General features: G+C 27.5%; 1 protein-coding gene across 3 annotated transcripts; it reads right to left on the reverse strand.

The window, feature by feature from the left end:
- Positions 1-1,235: 1,235 nt before the first annotated feature.
- Positions 1,236-14,203, reverse strand: Synd (protein kinase C and casein kinase substrate in neurons protein Synd). 3 transcript variants are annotated; one of them, XM_015514598.2, is made up of 10 exons: positions 13,680-14,201; positions 12,891-12,965; positions 4,893-5,271; positions 4,137-4,325; positions 3,818-4,044; positions 3,634-3,754; positions 3,322-3,435; positions 3,007-3,137; positions 2,503-2,681; positions 1,236-2,408 (listed from the first exon to the last, which is right to left on the reverse strand). In XM_015514598.2, the coding sequence occupies exons 3-10, from the start codon at positions 5,253-5,255 to the stop codon at positions 2,299-2,301; spliced, it is 1,434 nt and encodes a 477-aa protein (XP_015370084.1). In that variant the 5' UTR covers positions 5,256-5,271; positions 12,891-12,965; positions 13,680-14,201; the 3' UTR covers positions 1,236-2,298. The 3 variants fall into 3 exon arrangements, with proteins under 3 accessions (XP_015370084.1, XP_015370075.1, XP_015370094.1); XM_015514589.2 differs by lacking the exon at positions 12,891-12,965 and having other exon boundaries at positions 13,680-14,200; XM_015514608.2 differs by lacking the exons at positions 3,322-3,435; positions 12,891-12,965 and having other exon boundaries at positions 13,680-14,203.
- Positions 14,204-14,432: the final 229 nt, after the last annotated feature.

Below are 14,432 nucleotides of genomic sequence, written 5' to 3' on the forward strand. Positions count from 1 at the left end.
AAACTCTTCGCTCAGGCAATTTAATCTTTCCTTTACATACTTGATGATAATTAATATGTACTTAAGTACATTTTTGACACTAGTATTAACACAATTAACTATGAATAAACTATAGTAAGAATCCTGTACGTAGATTTGTTATATTATTTGCGCAGTGGCGTATCTAGGATTTTGGGGGCCGTAGCATAACATTTTCTGAGGCCTCTTGAACTTTTAAAAATAAACAAAATATAATCTCTTCAATATTTAAAGTTGAAATTTATTTTAAATACCAAAATAATATTATTTTGTTGCGAAATCTAATATTAAAAAAAAAAAACCGGTATTTTTGATTAGGCTAGGACCCTCATCAGTTTTGGGCTCTTGGCATTTGGCCCCCTTGCTTAACCGATTTTTATGCTACTGTATTCATGTGCGGGATATTACAAGTGATGTGCCCTTAAAAACTGTTGACAATCGTTTAATGAATTTATACCTATAAAATTAATGGGTTTTAGTAAATATTATAGAATTATCAATAATGTGTACACGTATTTTCTCTAAGAAGGGTAGAATAACAGTTTAAAATAATGTATAGCTGTCATTTAATCAAGCTAATAAGAATATATTCAAACCAATGAACCAAAAAAAACTATAACACATAATATTAAAATTAATTAAAGAGTTTAATGGTGTATAGAAACATTATCAAAAGATAAAATATAATGTGTCTATATTTAATCAAATAAATATGTGCATAGTTAATAATTTTCATTTAGTTATGTAATTTCTCAAATGTATGTGTTTTTACTTTTTATTGTTTATGTAACACTCCATTAATGGTATTTATTATTTAGTTATATGTCAGTATACAATATTTTCAAAAACAGGACATCAAGTTATCTTAATAATCTTCAACAATAATTTTTAAATAGTCAGTTACATGCACTTTATTACAATAATTATTCATCATTGATGAGTAATCAATGTCAAACGAATTGGTAGTTGATGACACCAACACACCTATAATTGTTATTACAAATCATTTGACATAGTGAAAGTAGCCAGGAGAGGGTATTTAAACCAAAGACATGTCTATGATTTAAGCCCTCAGTCCTCCCCTTAATAAATATAGAAATAAGGATTTTGAGTGTGATTATCTAAAATAAGCAGTTTCAATAGTTTATTGTTGGCTGGGAGCATAGTCACGAATGCCAGTTAATGTGATGTTCAATAATATCATGAAACTTAAAATGTCAGTAGGTTTTTTCAATATTTATTTTTATTACATTTTGTCTTTGATCTTGACACTTACTCAAATCATCTTTAGTATTTCTTTTAATTAATTTAAAATGAATACATGCAACAAAATATAATCAATTAGAATTAAATAGATCATACATGAACCAATGCTAATAATATTATATTATATGTACAAAACATAACTAAAAAAATATTAAATAGTTAACAGAGTATTTTTTTTTTTACAATCTAATGGCAAATTAATATTTGTATAATAATAATAAATAAGTATTATTTATTATTAGTAAATGTTTTAAAAAAAAAAATACAATTAACAACAATTTATTACTAATAATGCATTTCCATTCAGAAAATAACAATAGCTTACCATTGTTGTAGTATCAGATACTATTGTATTATAATTAGTAACATAAAAAAAAATGAAAGTAAATAATTTAAATGAAAATCAAGTTAATTATTAACTAATGTTTTATCTGGCTCAATAATAAAATAATTAAAAATGTTTAATTGTTTAATTGTCCCTTATGTGTTAAACTAAAAAGTATCAAGTAAAATTGTTTGTCATATCCAAGTTATTCATTGTATTGATTAAGATTTGGATTTTATCTATAAAATCATGATTTGGAGCGTACTTGGACACTCAATATGTTGATCATTCCTTTGTGAAAATAATAATAATATTTAATAACTAATTTAATGAAATATTGTTAAAATATATACGAAACTATCTACACATTTCTTTGATATATATATATGATAGAGTAGATAATGCCAGTAAATTATTTATCAATAAAATTAATGGAGTATTAAGAAAAAAAATATCTTTCTATTTACCAATTGTTCCCTCAATATAACAATAAGCTTTATTTTTTCAATAAATAAATATAAATTAACAAACAATTTAAATAAAACAACCAATACTCCAAAAATATTAATTGGATCACAACATCTTTTTTTGGCAGAGGAACAGACAGTACATAGTCGATATACGTCATTATTGTTTCTTCTTTAAATATATTATACATACTATTTTATATTTTAAACTAATCAATGTATTTATGATACTGATTCTACATAATTAGCTGGATATAATCCAACTCGACCATCTTTACGTCCCTTGCACCAGCCTTGTTCATCTTCATCTTCTAATTTTTCAAACAACTCACCTAAAATAAAAATTTAATTTTAATTATAACTAACTTATTTAGATGAAGTTATATATTCAAAATTCAAATTGTTATCAATATTATTAATTTTTACCTTGTTTAAAACTGAGTTCATCAGCTTCGGCACCCTCATAATCATAAAGTGCTTTTACAGGTACACCGGGCTCACCGTTGTCCACAAGCGCACCATCGGGACCAATTCCTTCTTCCTCATCCCATTCCTCCTCTTCAAATGGGTTTGAATCTGGCGTTTGGCTATTGGATGCTCCATTGCTATTCAATATATAAAAAAACAAATATAAATAAGAATAATCAGGAATATTGTCAGTGTTAATCACACAAAAATAGAATTGTATCAATTACATAAAATATTAGGTTTTACAATTTTATCTAATGACACTATAAATTTAAAGGAATTTCTAAATACAAAGGGAATATGGAACATGTGTAATCGATCTTACCGATTAACACAGGTATGTAAGGTCCGGTGCACGGCCCCTTCATTAGGAATCTAAATGACACGACATTTAGGTGTCATTTATAAAGAATAATAATTGCTTAGCTGAACTAAAATTTATTTTTTATTTTGGTAACTCACGTTATTGGATGCGATTTTGTTCCATTTGATTTTTCTGTTGATTGCTTATGGTTGTCAGTACTATCATTTGATCGTGACAATGGAACAGTTGGCTTTTTGCTATTTATCTTTGGATGAGTTGTATGCAAATCCTAAAAATGTCATAAAAAATAAAAATGTGAATAAATTAAATATTAAGAAAAAATAACTAAATGAGTTAATAATCTAAACAAAGATTTAAATGCTATAAGATAGTCTCATATACTAATAACGACTTTTCTAACTAACATGTAAGAACTAAGAAGTTAACTAAAAATATAAAAAATGCACACTAACATTTACATGCAAATCTTCGCCAACTGCTCGTTGATTGATTAATGTTATTGTTCCAGCAGGTATAGATTCTTTGGTTTTTCCCTTGGATATATCCCGGAATTCTTCTATATAATCCTATAGAAGAATAACACGACAACACACATGCACACAAATTAGTTTTTTGACTTAACTACAATTATTATTAAAAATTTAATCAAGCCAAAACCAAAAAAAGAAATTGTATACACATCTAGTAAATAAATCACAAAATGGCTTTCTACGGTTAAAATAACGAAACAATAATACTAATTATTATATAAATAATTTACAAACCTCAAATAAGGGCCAGTTCATGGCCATATTGACACCGTGATTATTTGACCACCACCGTAAATCTTTCTCATGATCGGCATTATTGATAGTATGATAAAACTCTTCATAAATTTGAGGCAATCTAATAAATAAAAACAAATTTACTAGGTTTTCAATAAAAATAAATACACTTTTAAAATCTTACACAGGATCTTGAGAAATATTTAAACACTTATGTATTGTAAACAGAGTGTCTTTAAAAAACTGTAATCTTCTAGCTTCCGTTTCTTGGCATCGGTCAAATACAACTGTCATATCTTCCATGTATTTTGGATTGTATGCATTTAGTTCTTGTAGAGCCATTTCATACTTTTCTTTGGCTTTCTGAACTTCTTCTTTCGATTTGGCTACGCGATCTTGCATTTTTTTAACCTAATCAATTATTAGGGAAGGTTTTAAGTTTTAATTAAATACAATAACTAATCAAGTAATGCACTATTAATAGTTATATGTTATATTTTTACTTGATCCATAGATAAGGAACTGTCAGCAGATGCATTTCGTTCTTGATTTGATGCTGATTTCTCTGCCTTACATGCAATATGGTACTCATTTTTTGTTTTGTTAACCTTAGTCAATAGTTTACACCAAGGTTTTTGAGCTTTTTTAAATGATTCTTCCATTTCTTTTCGTTCTTTTATGTGTAAAACAGTCTGATGCAAACAATATAAGTATTAATAAAAGCACATTAAAACTACAATCATATTTTTGTATTAAAAGGATGTCATTATGTCATCATATTTTTTTCTCTCTATGACCCACGGGCAACATCCCAAATTTATACGTTCAGGATAATGATTATAATCATAATAATTTCTTATATTATAGTGAAATTACTTCTTGTAATACTTAAAAGTAAGATTATTATCATAAGGAATCTTATAGGTTTTTATTACATTTAAATTTTGAAGCAAATCATGAACATTTTAAAATTTAAAATTGTTTGTTCACCTTAAGATACTCATAACTTGCTTTAAAATTAAAATATAATAAAATACATAGAATCCCTAGATAATAATATTACCTACAAAAGGATATTTCATTTAAATATTAAAAATTATTATGATTATAGTTATTATTGTGATCGTTAAGTTAGAATGTTGTGCGTGGGCAAGAGAAAAAAAAAGTACAGCTATCCTCTTAAATCAATATTACTAATATCATCAAATAGAAAAACTACATAATGAGTATAATAGATAAAAATATATTGAAGTGCATACCTTATGATAATTGTCTTTTTGCCACGTCTTCACTTGTTGCATTATATCGTTACACAAGTCATCTTTCACTCTTATGTGCAAATCACATAGTCTATCCGCTTCAACTAGTACACCCTTCCAAGCTGCTTCTGTCGTTCCATATTCTGGACCTTTTTCAATAATTTCATTCCATTTCTTGGACCATCCTTTTAAGCTCTTGGAATATGCTTTTTCAATATCTGATCGTTCTTGTATGAGAGTAATAAGATCATTACATAATCTATAGCCATCTTCGATACGTTTAGTGGTGCGTTTGTGATTGCCAGGTTCCCAAAACGAATCACTGCTTGCTATTAACATATTGTCATCACTGTGATGTGACATTGTTACTGATGTTTACCTAGACACAATAATAATTTTAATTAAATCATTATCTAAATAACATATGATTCGGGGTACTTGAAACTGATAGAAGTCATTAATAGTTACATCATTATAAAATTAATTCTTTCCAAAAAACATACCACACATGTATACAACAATGGATAAATAATTATGCAATTAATAACCAGTAACCACTTATAATGATAAATTTTATAAACATATTAAATTTAAATACAATGTTTTAGTAAGGGAAATATATATTTTAGATGTCACCTGTTTTGTTCAAAGTGAAATTATTAATTTTTAATTTTTAATCATTTAAAAAATTTAACCACACATCTTACAGTTATTAAGAGGTGGTTTACGTGAGTTTTTTCATTCGAGATTATTTTTTTATTGTTGGTGTTTAAATTGTAATGCTATTTTTTTATGAACGATGATAAAAAAAAATAAAAATAAAACCCGAAATAAAATATTAACCGAAGAGGTAGGTAGATAACTGTTATAATATACAACATGTATCACTATAGTCACTACTGTTCGAGGTTTACTGTGTACCTATGCTTAACAATAACAGCGCGCATAATAACATATTATAATAGTTTTGTTTCAACGAACACCTTAAATGAATCAGTATTATTCAATATTAATACACGTGTGTTAAAATATTCTTGGCCGTGCGGCTAGCTAAAGTAACAAATCGCTTTTCCCTCCACCATGTATGGTAAATGGTAATACATAAGTACAATACAATATCATCATTATCATCGTCATCATGACGAATGATGTCATTTGGCAATTATTGGACCGTTTATATTATTATGCCATACGGGCATGGATGGACTGGACGGTACGGTACTAGGTCTCCGCACGAAATCCATCCAACAAAATATTGTGATCGCGTATATTCCATTCTATTCATTCGTCCCCCGGTCCCCGTCACGCGCAAAAACGACGACGTCCGAGACATTGCGGTAGGACGAACACAATTGTATAATAATAACGTTAGTAACTCGACGATATTACTGATACGTTTTTAATATAATGTTGAATGACGCGAGAATATTAAGTTATTTTTTTATTACCTAATATTTAACACTATTAGATACGAATATACGATATCAACATTCACAACCGGACAAACGGGAGGTTAGCTACCTAATCTATATGACATCGCGTAATACACCATACACGTATACTCGGCATTAGCACATACTATAAACATTATGTAGTACATACGCACGTTTAAACACATCAAATAGATATCACGTTGCAATTAGAACGCCAGAACGCAGGTTTAAATAAACAAAAAAGTATTTAAAATATTATGACCATATTATAATAACGTACGGTCGTACGAGCATTTAGCACCTACACCTAGGTATCCACGACGAATGTATCAAAAATAAACCCAAAAGACAAAACTATCTCTTAATATAATAATATAATAATTTAAGGTCTAATTTAGATAGGCTGCATGATATGACATAGGTACTTGTTTACGTATTATGAAGTACTCATCGTAGTACTGCAGCACTAAAGATATAGGACAATATAGTAATGTACTAAAAAAATGTGTATTTTACAGACAGTACGTGACGCCACCTATTACTGGTACTTAATGCTTACATACAAATACGATTATTACAGTAACCGCATCTATATTTTACATAATTTTCATTTCATGAATAAATTAAAATGTTGTCCTAGTTAAAAAATCATCATCCTACATATCATTCCTATTTAATATTTTTTTTTATATATATAGACAACAAAATCCTCGGCAACATGGGTCTTATTGCGCTTACAAATAATTTAATCGATTACTTAATATATTTGTACTTATTCTAAATATTGAATTTAAATTTTAGTTTGAAGATTGGTGGCTAAGATGAATTAGATGTTGTTGGCTTTGGGTTAAAGGTGATTGTTGGGAATTTCACCTAGTGATTCGGGCAGGTTGTGACTTATTCTGATGTTGCATACTTAATACTACTAGGGTAGCTACAACCAAAGACATTAGAGAATAGATAGGCCATGGCTATATTAATAAAATAGAGGTAAGTGTGCCGGAATGGGGAAGAGCTGATTTTTATCATTACATATCATTCTGGCAGAGGTCTTATCATAAATTATTTATAATAATTACATATATATTTGTGTTAAGACTTCTATAACTCAAAAATAATTTCATGTTCGTTTCCGTATGATAAGCATAAATTGCCTATCAATTCTTTAATATCTATGGTTATAAGTTTATAACACATTAATGCGATAACAGCTATTTAAATTACAAGTTTATTAAAAATTACTTTATTTGTGTATTTACTAGTGTAAATTAGCATACAGAGAACTGCCCAGTAAGTCATAATATATTACCATACCCACTAAGAGGGAGGTATTATTTATATTCCGGTTCATTTACGTAGGTCAGTGTTAAATATTAATAGAATGTTCTATGTACACAAACATATAACTCTTGCGAAAACTGTGTTATTAAATATTATGTAAATATGTAATACATAACATTACATATACATTATAGTTTAATACATACATATATGTATGATTATATTATATATTTAATATAGGTTAATGTAAATACCAAAAAGGATTCAATTTATTGTCAATACATAACAAAAAATATGACGACACAAGGACCAACGCTTTTCAATATTTTTTAAACGGAGTTTACAGACAATGATGCCGTTTAAGTTTTTCATAAATTATTTTTTAACTATAGGTAAGTCATAACATAATAGAAATAACAATAAATTAGACTCCATGATTATTATAATAATTCAGAAAATATATGTATCTACAAAATATTAGTAGGTACTTATATTGAATTGCGGAAAAAAAATCCGCAACCCTAAGAAAAAAAATATCCAGACCGCAATATTCCTCAAAACCTCATGAAAATGGTTAGGTTAGCCACCTACTCACAGTAAAAACATAGCATATAAAAATATTTCGAATAATTAATGCGTCAATAATACAAAATATAGATAATAATAATAAAATTAATAATTATATAATAATTATCAAACAATAATCATTAAACGTAGGCACCTATTCACAGTAAAAATATATAATAATATAATTTTTTGTAATTTTTTGAAATTTTCAACAAATGTTTATATTATGATGTTTTCTATGTATGAATGTATGATAAAATTTTCAAAATATTTTAAATATTTTATAGCTATTTATAAATCAAACGTTATGATTATGACTTTATATATTAGACAAAAAACTGCTGACATTTTTAAATGTAATTATAACGAAAAACCAAAATAATTAATACCAAAAATTACAAACATTTTCTAAAAATGCAAAAAATTTTCAATTTCTATAGCTAAGTATTGCAAATTTAAAACAAGGTTTCTCATAAGTGTTTGAAAAAAATCTAAAATACTCTATGGGACATACTAGGTACTCGGTATTTTTTATAGATATTTTTAGTTAAAATTATTAGGATAAAAATATTTAAAAAAATATTTTTTTAATAAAAACTTTATTTTTCTAACAACTTTATTAATTTATTGAATGATATAATATAATAATATGGTATAATATAATATAATATACGTATTTGTAATTAAATATTAATAATGTGGTAATTATAGATACCAATTAATGTTTAAAAAATATTTGTGAATGAGGTTGTGAGTAATATCGTAGTAGCCTGGGGATTTTTTCCGATTACCCTTATATTATACATTTATACATTATAGGAATATAATCAAGTTATGAAGAATAAACAATTTAATTTCGTAACATAACAAAAACTCAATATCTCCCTCCCCTCCGCGAATTCATATAGATTAGCTACATCGTTAACTCATCGGATAGACATTTAGGAAACTCAACGGAATGGAATGCACCGTGTGAAAACAAACATACCGTTGAAAAATATAATACGAAAAGGTAAAAAGGATACCGGTAGTATATAAATATAATATACCTTTATCATAATTCATAATACGTAAAATATAAATAATAACAGAAATGTAAACGTAGTACGATAGAATAAATTATACCATCAGTGTAAACATAGATTTTTAGATTTATAATTAATGCTCACCTTTAATAGTAGGATTCATAATAACTACTTTAAAATTTAAAAAAACAACCTAAATTAACATCATAAATTCATAATTAGGTAAATGTTGACTAAAACCTGTTACTAAAACATAGTTCAATGTTCAATGTAATAAGTAAATTATGAGAATTAAAAAAAATGACATTACTTATTAATTATAATAAGTAATGTATTATAATTCATGTGAAGACTATCGTCTATCAACGTATTTAGAAGTATTTTTTCTGATTTTACAAATAAAGATTACATTTCTACGAAAGATAAACCATTTGTTTATGGAAATCTAAAGATGGTAAAATATATCATGGCAATAATGAAATTAGATAAGTAGAACTAGCATAATATTGTCGTAAACTGTAAGAATCAAAAACGTAAAAAATAATACGATCCTATATAGCTATACCCGATATTACATAAATTATTAATAAATTTAATCTAATGTATTATGTTATGTAACAACGCGTACTTTTCGGTTTTCACGATAACAAAAGTAGGGGGGTTGAAATCGTAATTCGTAATAGACGGGAGTAAAAGTGATGATTAGTGATACCCTACAAATTATAGTAACCCTAATTGAAATACGTTTTCAGAAACAAACCATGTTGTAATATAATAATGAACAGTTATAAATATAAAAACTCTGCAATTTGTAAGTTTAATTACGAAAACTATTGATTTAAAAAAAATAATTATATTTTTGGGTCTAGGGATCACCGAAAATTTATAAAATAATTCTATACATATCAGCCCATAATTCATACATAAGTCATGACGTTATGTATTTATAAAATAATTCTATACATATCAGCCCATAATTCATACATAAGTCATGACGTTATGTATTTATACAAATACATTATATATACCTACTATTATAACTAACCTTAATCATAAAATATCAGTTTTTTAGAGTTGAAAATTTGAACTTTTATTTTTATTGAATTTAAATCTAGTAGGTTAATAATTAAAAACAATTTATGTAATTACATACAACCTCTGTAATCTAAAATTTAAATAATTATTTTGGGTGATTACTTAATAGTGGTCATGAATATTAACTAAAAACAAATAAATAGTGTTTTCCTAAATAAATGTAATAAATAATTAATACTATTGATTAATGCAGTAAATGTTTAATTTAATAGGTACTGGATGGCATCAATAGTATTTTAGGAAGAATATTATCATATATGATCCTTGGTGGAATGTTGATTAGCTTGCAGCATATTTGGTCCTTGACCCTCTAGGCCACACCCAGTCTAGTGTGTATGAAGAGGCCTCTTCTTATATCAATGTATGAAAAAAATGTGCTAATACAGATCAAATTTATTGATGATATTGCATGAGTGTTAATAGCTATATTGGTACCAATATACTTATTACCTACTGATAACAATTTTCCATTTTGTTTCAATGACTGACTGCCTATAATATTTAGAGTGAGACAATAAGCCATCAGTAATGGCTAGTACAAATAATTAGGGTTAATGTGATATGGCAATGTATACATTTTTTTTTTATCAGTCAAGGAACTTTAAGTATGGTCTTACACAAGTTAACTGTTATTATTGGATACCTTTTCAAATGGCAAAAATTTTGTAGGTCTTCTTTTTAACAATCCAGTGTTTGACCTTATTGATTGTATTCAAAAGCATACACATAACTAATAATGATGACTTAAATTTTAAATATATGTAAAATAAAACAAACATAATACATTTACTAGGTTAGGTTAGCTTACAATGTTTTATAGGTAGGTTGATTTTTAACTAATTAATATGAAATTAAACTGTTAAGTATGTACTTACCTAATTTAATTTATTTGTAACTTACTACCTAGGTAAAAGTTTTTAAAATTGAATAACTAAAAATTGGTTTAATCTTTCATTATTTTATTTAATATTCAAGCAATGTATTAATTATCATGATTATACGGGAAATTAATCTTAATAGATTCATAAATCATAAATATAATAATTTTAGTTAGGTATATAATGTTTGTTTTAAACAATATAATATTTTCTAGATAAATAATAGGTAATAAATTATGTATAATTTCTAGTATTTAAATTTAACATAAATTATATTTACCTTTAAAATGTTAATAAATGATTACCTACAAATTTTGTTTAATAAAATAAAATAATTTATTTATTTATTAACCATCGAGTTCACTATTAATATTTATTTATTTTATTTACACAAATTACATATATTATTATTTACATTAATCAAGGTTTACCATAGTAATAATCATAAATAAATAAATGCAATGAATAGGAAAACAGCCTGTTTTCTCCAATAAAATTCCAAAATAGTGTGTAAAGTGTGTATCCCACACTATGTAGGTACAATACTATACAAAAGAGGTACTGAAAAAATTACAAGATTAAATATTAAAAACAAATATTAAATGATCATCAATGATCAATATTATATTATCTACCTACATACAAACAAAGCACATCATTTTCTTTACACAATCCTATTTAGTTAAACTTCAATTATTTGTTTACAGTACACCTGTACATACATTGTGATGTAATTAAAGTTAAATTTGATTTTTAGGTAGGTACGTAAATCATAAATATATTCCTCACAAAAAAAAAAGAATTATTTATCTACTTCATTCCAATCTAAATTTAACTAAGTTAAGGCCGGATACTTAATATTATTATTAATTAATAATGCACAATATTACAACAAGTTAAATTGTCAAATTATATCATATTCTAGGAAGTAAAATGGTAAAGGTTATTTTCCAAAATAAATTCGTCACAAAAGCACATGCATAATATTAATATTAATGTAATTAAAACTTACATATACCTCTAATCATATAGGTAATGAATAACATTATAGAATACACAAATAAATACTTATGATCTTTTAATTTTATTGCTGAACACAGTTTTCTTTTACAAGTCAAGAAGTATTTTCATTTACAAAATGAAGTAACAATGTAAATAAAATAGTGCATATGTTTTCAGATAAAAAAAAATTAGGGATTCATAATCAAACTAGAAATCTAATTTCTAACAGTTGCACCTACTAAAACATATTTATTTTTTTTATTGATCTTAAGCCTGGCAACTTAGGCCAGCTGTTGTAAAGAACAAAGGTTATGAACTGTGATAGGGGTAAGGTTTTGGTACGGTAAGTTGTTTTTACAGTTGTTACGGTAGGTAATAAACACATGTATGTATGGCAAGGTTTTTAACTACTATGAACCTGGGTGGTCACCCATTCGGGATCTAGTAGTTGTGGCCGTTACTTAATCCCAGTCGCATTCTGCGATTGGTAGCAGCCAACGCACCACGCCAAGCCACAAATATACTTGAAAAGGGCAATACATAATATTGTATTTCAAGGTTCTAAATAGATTTTCTGCAGTTATCTTTAACATGCCAAATAGAAAAATGTTTTGGATAAAATTTTTCAGTTCATACCTCAATAAGATTATGTACAGATAAAAATGACAAGGACTAAAACATATTGTTAATACTATTGATCTTATTTTTATATGTTACCTCAGTGGAGTGTCGAAGGACTTTCTTGAGACACGTGCCTCAATTTGAGGGGTGGTGGGTGTCCTCAAAGTTCATCTGATGTGTTAAAAAAAGCATTATTATTTAAATGAATAAATATATATTTTATCTTAAAAAAATTTTTTAATGTTTTTTGTGATGGGTGAGGTGGGTGGTGGGTCTAACAATATAACTGTGCCTCATAACTTAATAAAGTTTGCCACGCCACTGTGTTACCTAGTACCTACCTACTAACATTTAATTTTTAAATGTTTAATTTGTTTAAGCAGTACTTTACCTATTGTGTTTCTATAAATGCTTTTTCAATAAGATCTGTGATTTACCTAATCTGAATTCGCAACATATTGATGTGAAATGTATTCATAGATTAAAAAAATAAAATCTCTGGTATTTATTGATGGGATACTTTTTGTTAATTAGATACAAGCAATAATTAATATTCTTTCATAACAATTAGATACTACTGTTCAGTAGTTTTGAGCCTATTTCACTCTTATAACGATTTATAAGTTTTCCTGTCATAAATCAGTAGCCAAGTATTTTCGATAATAATTCGTTATCTCTTTGTCAGGTCGCAAAATAAAATAAAAAAACAACCTACATCCAATATTAATAGCAGACTGTTCGCACAAGGCGCTTTGAAATCGTGTTTCGGCTCACGTTACTAAATTACATTAATATCGTGTTGTATACAATAAATTATAACGAAATAGATATCTAGCTGGTTTCTGGGCGGCAGATAATTACATAGCTGAATATTATCATTATTACCTGGTGCGCAAAGCGTCGTTGGGCGATGACCGTGGTAGCTGATGTGCAGACGGGTCGACTGTACAGGTTCAGGGATCCAGGACGGTCAATCGGTGATTTTTATTTTACTCGGCAACAACGCGACACTCCGCACGGCAATAAAACGGTCATAAAAATATTTTGACGTTCCGATAGACTCTCTTCTTTATCAATCCGTTATCAATATTATTGACATGGCACAGGTGTGGGGTACCTCCTCACGGTGTCGCGGCATATCATGTTATTTTATGGCATTGTTATTAACATTACCTGCTGTAACTTTTAACACATTCCTATTATTTTCACTGTAAAAAAAAATGGAGAAAACCGGCAACCAACACGATCGGTGCGAAAAAAACCGTCGGGAGTTAAAATTATTAATAATAATTATAACAATAATATGAATTTGACACTTGCAACACGATCACGATGACGGCCGTACCGGTCCGACTGAGGTGACGCCGAGCAGTACCGAAACTGAACGAACGAGCGGCGGCGACGGCGGCCAGATGATGATGCGTGGACACGTTCGCGCGATACGGAGGTATTTTTTAAAACATTTTCATTTCCTTCATTCCTCGTTCTGGTCTACGTCTTTGCCAATCGTGCGCGCCATCTACCGCCGGACATGTGAAAATATGAACTACGCTGTATATTTTGTCTATATCTAGCAGAGGAATCTATGTATTTATCCAGTATTCATAAGTCATAACTATATCTTAGGAAATTATCCTT

This window comes from Diuraphis noxia, unplaced genomic scaffold, assembly GCF_037042655.1.
Source record: "Diuraphis noxia isolate RWA-SAM2 unplaced genomic scaffold, SU_Dnox_SAM2 contig0003, whole genome shotgun sequence".
Taxonomy (NCBI): Eukaryota; Metazoa; Arthropoda; class Insecta; order Hemiptera; family Aphididae; genus Diuraphis; species Diuraphis noxia.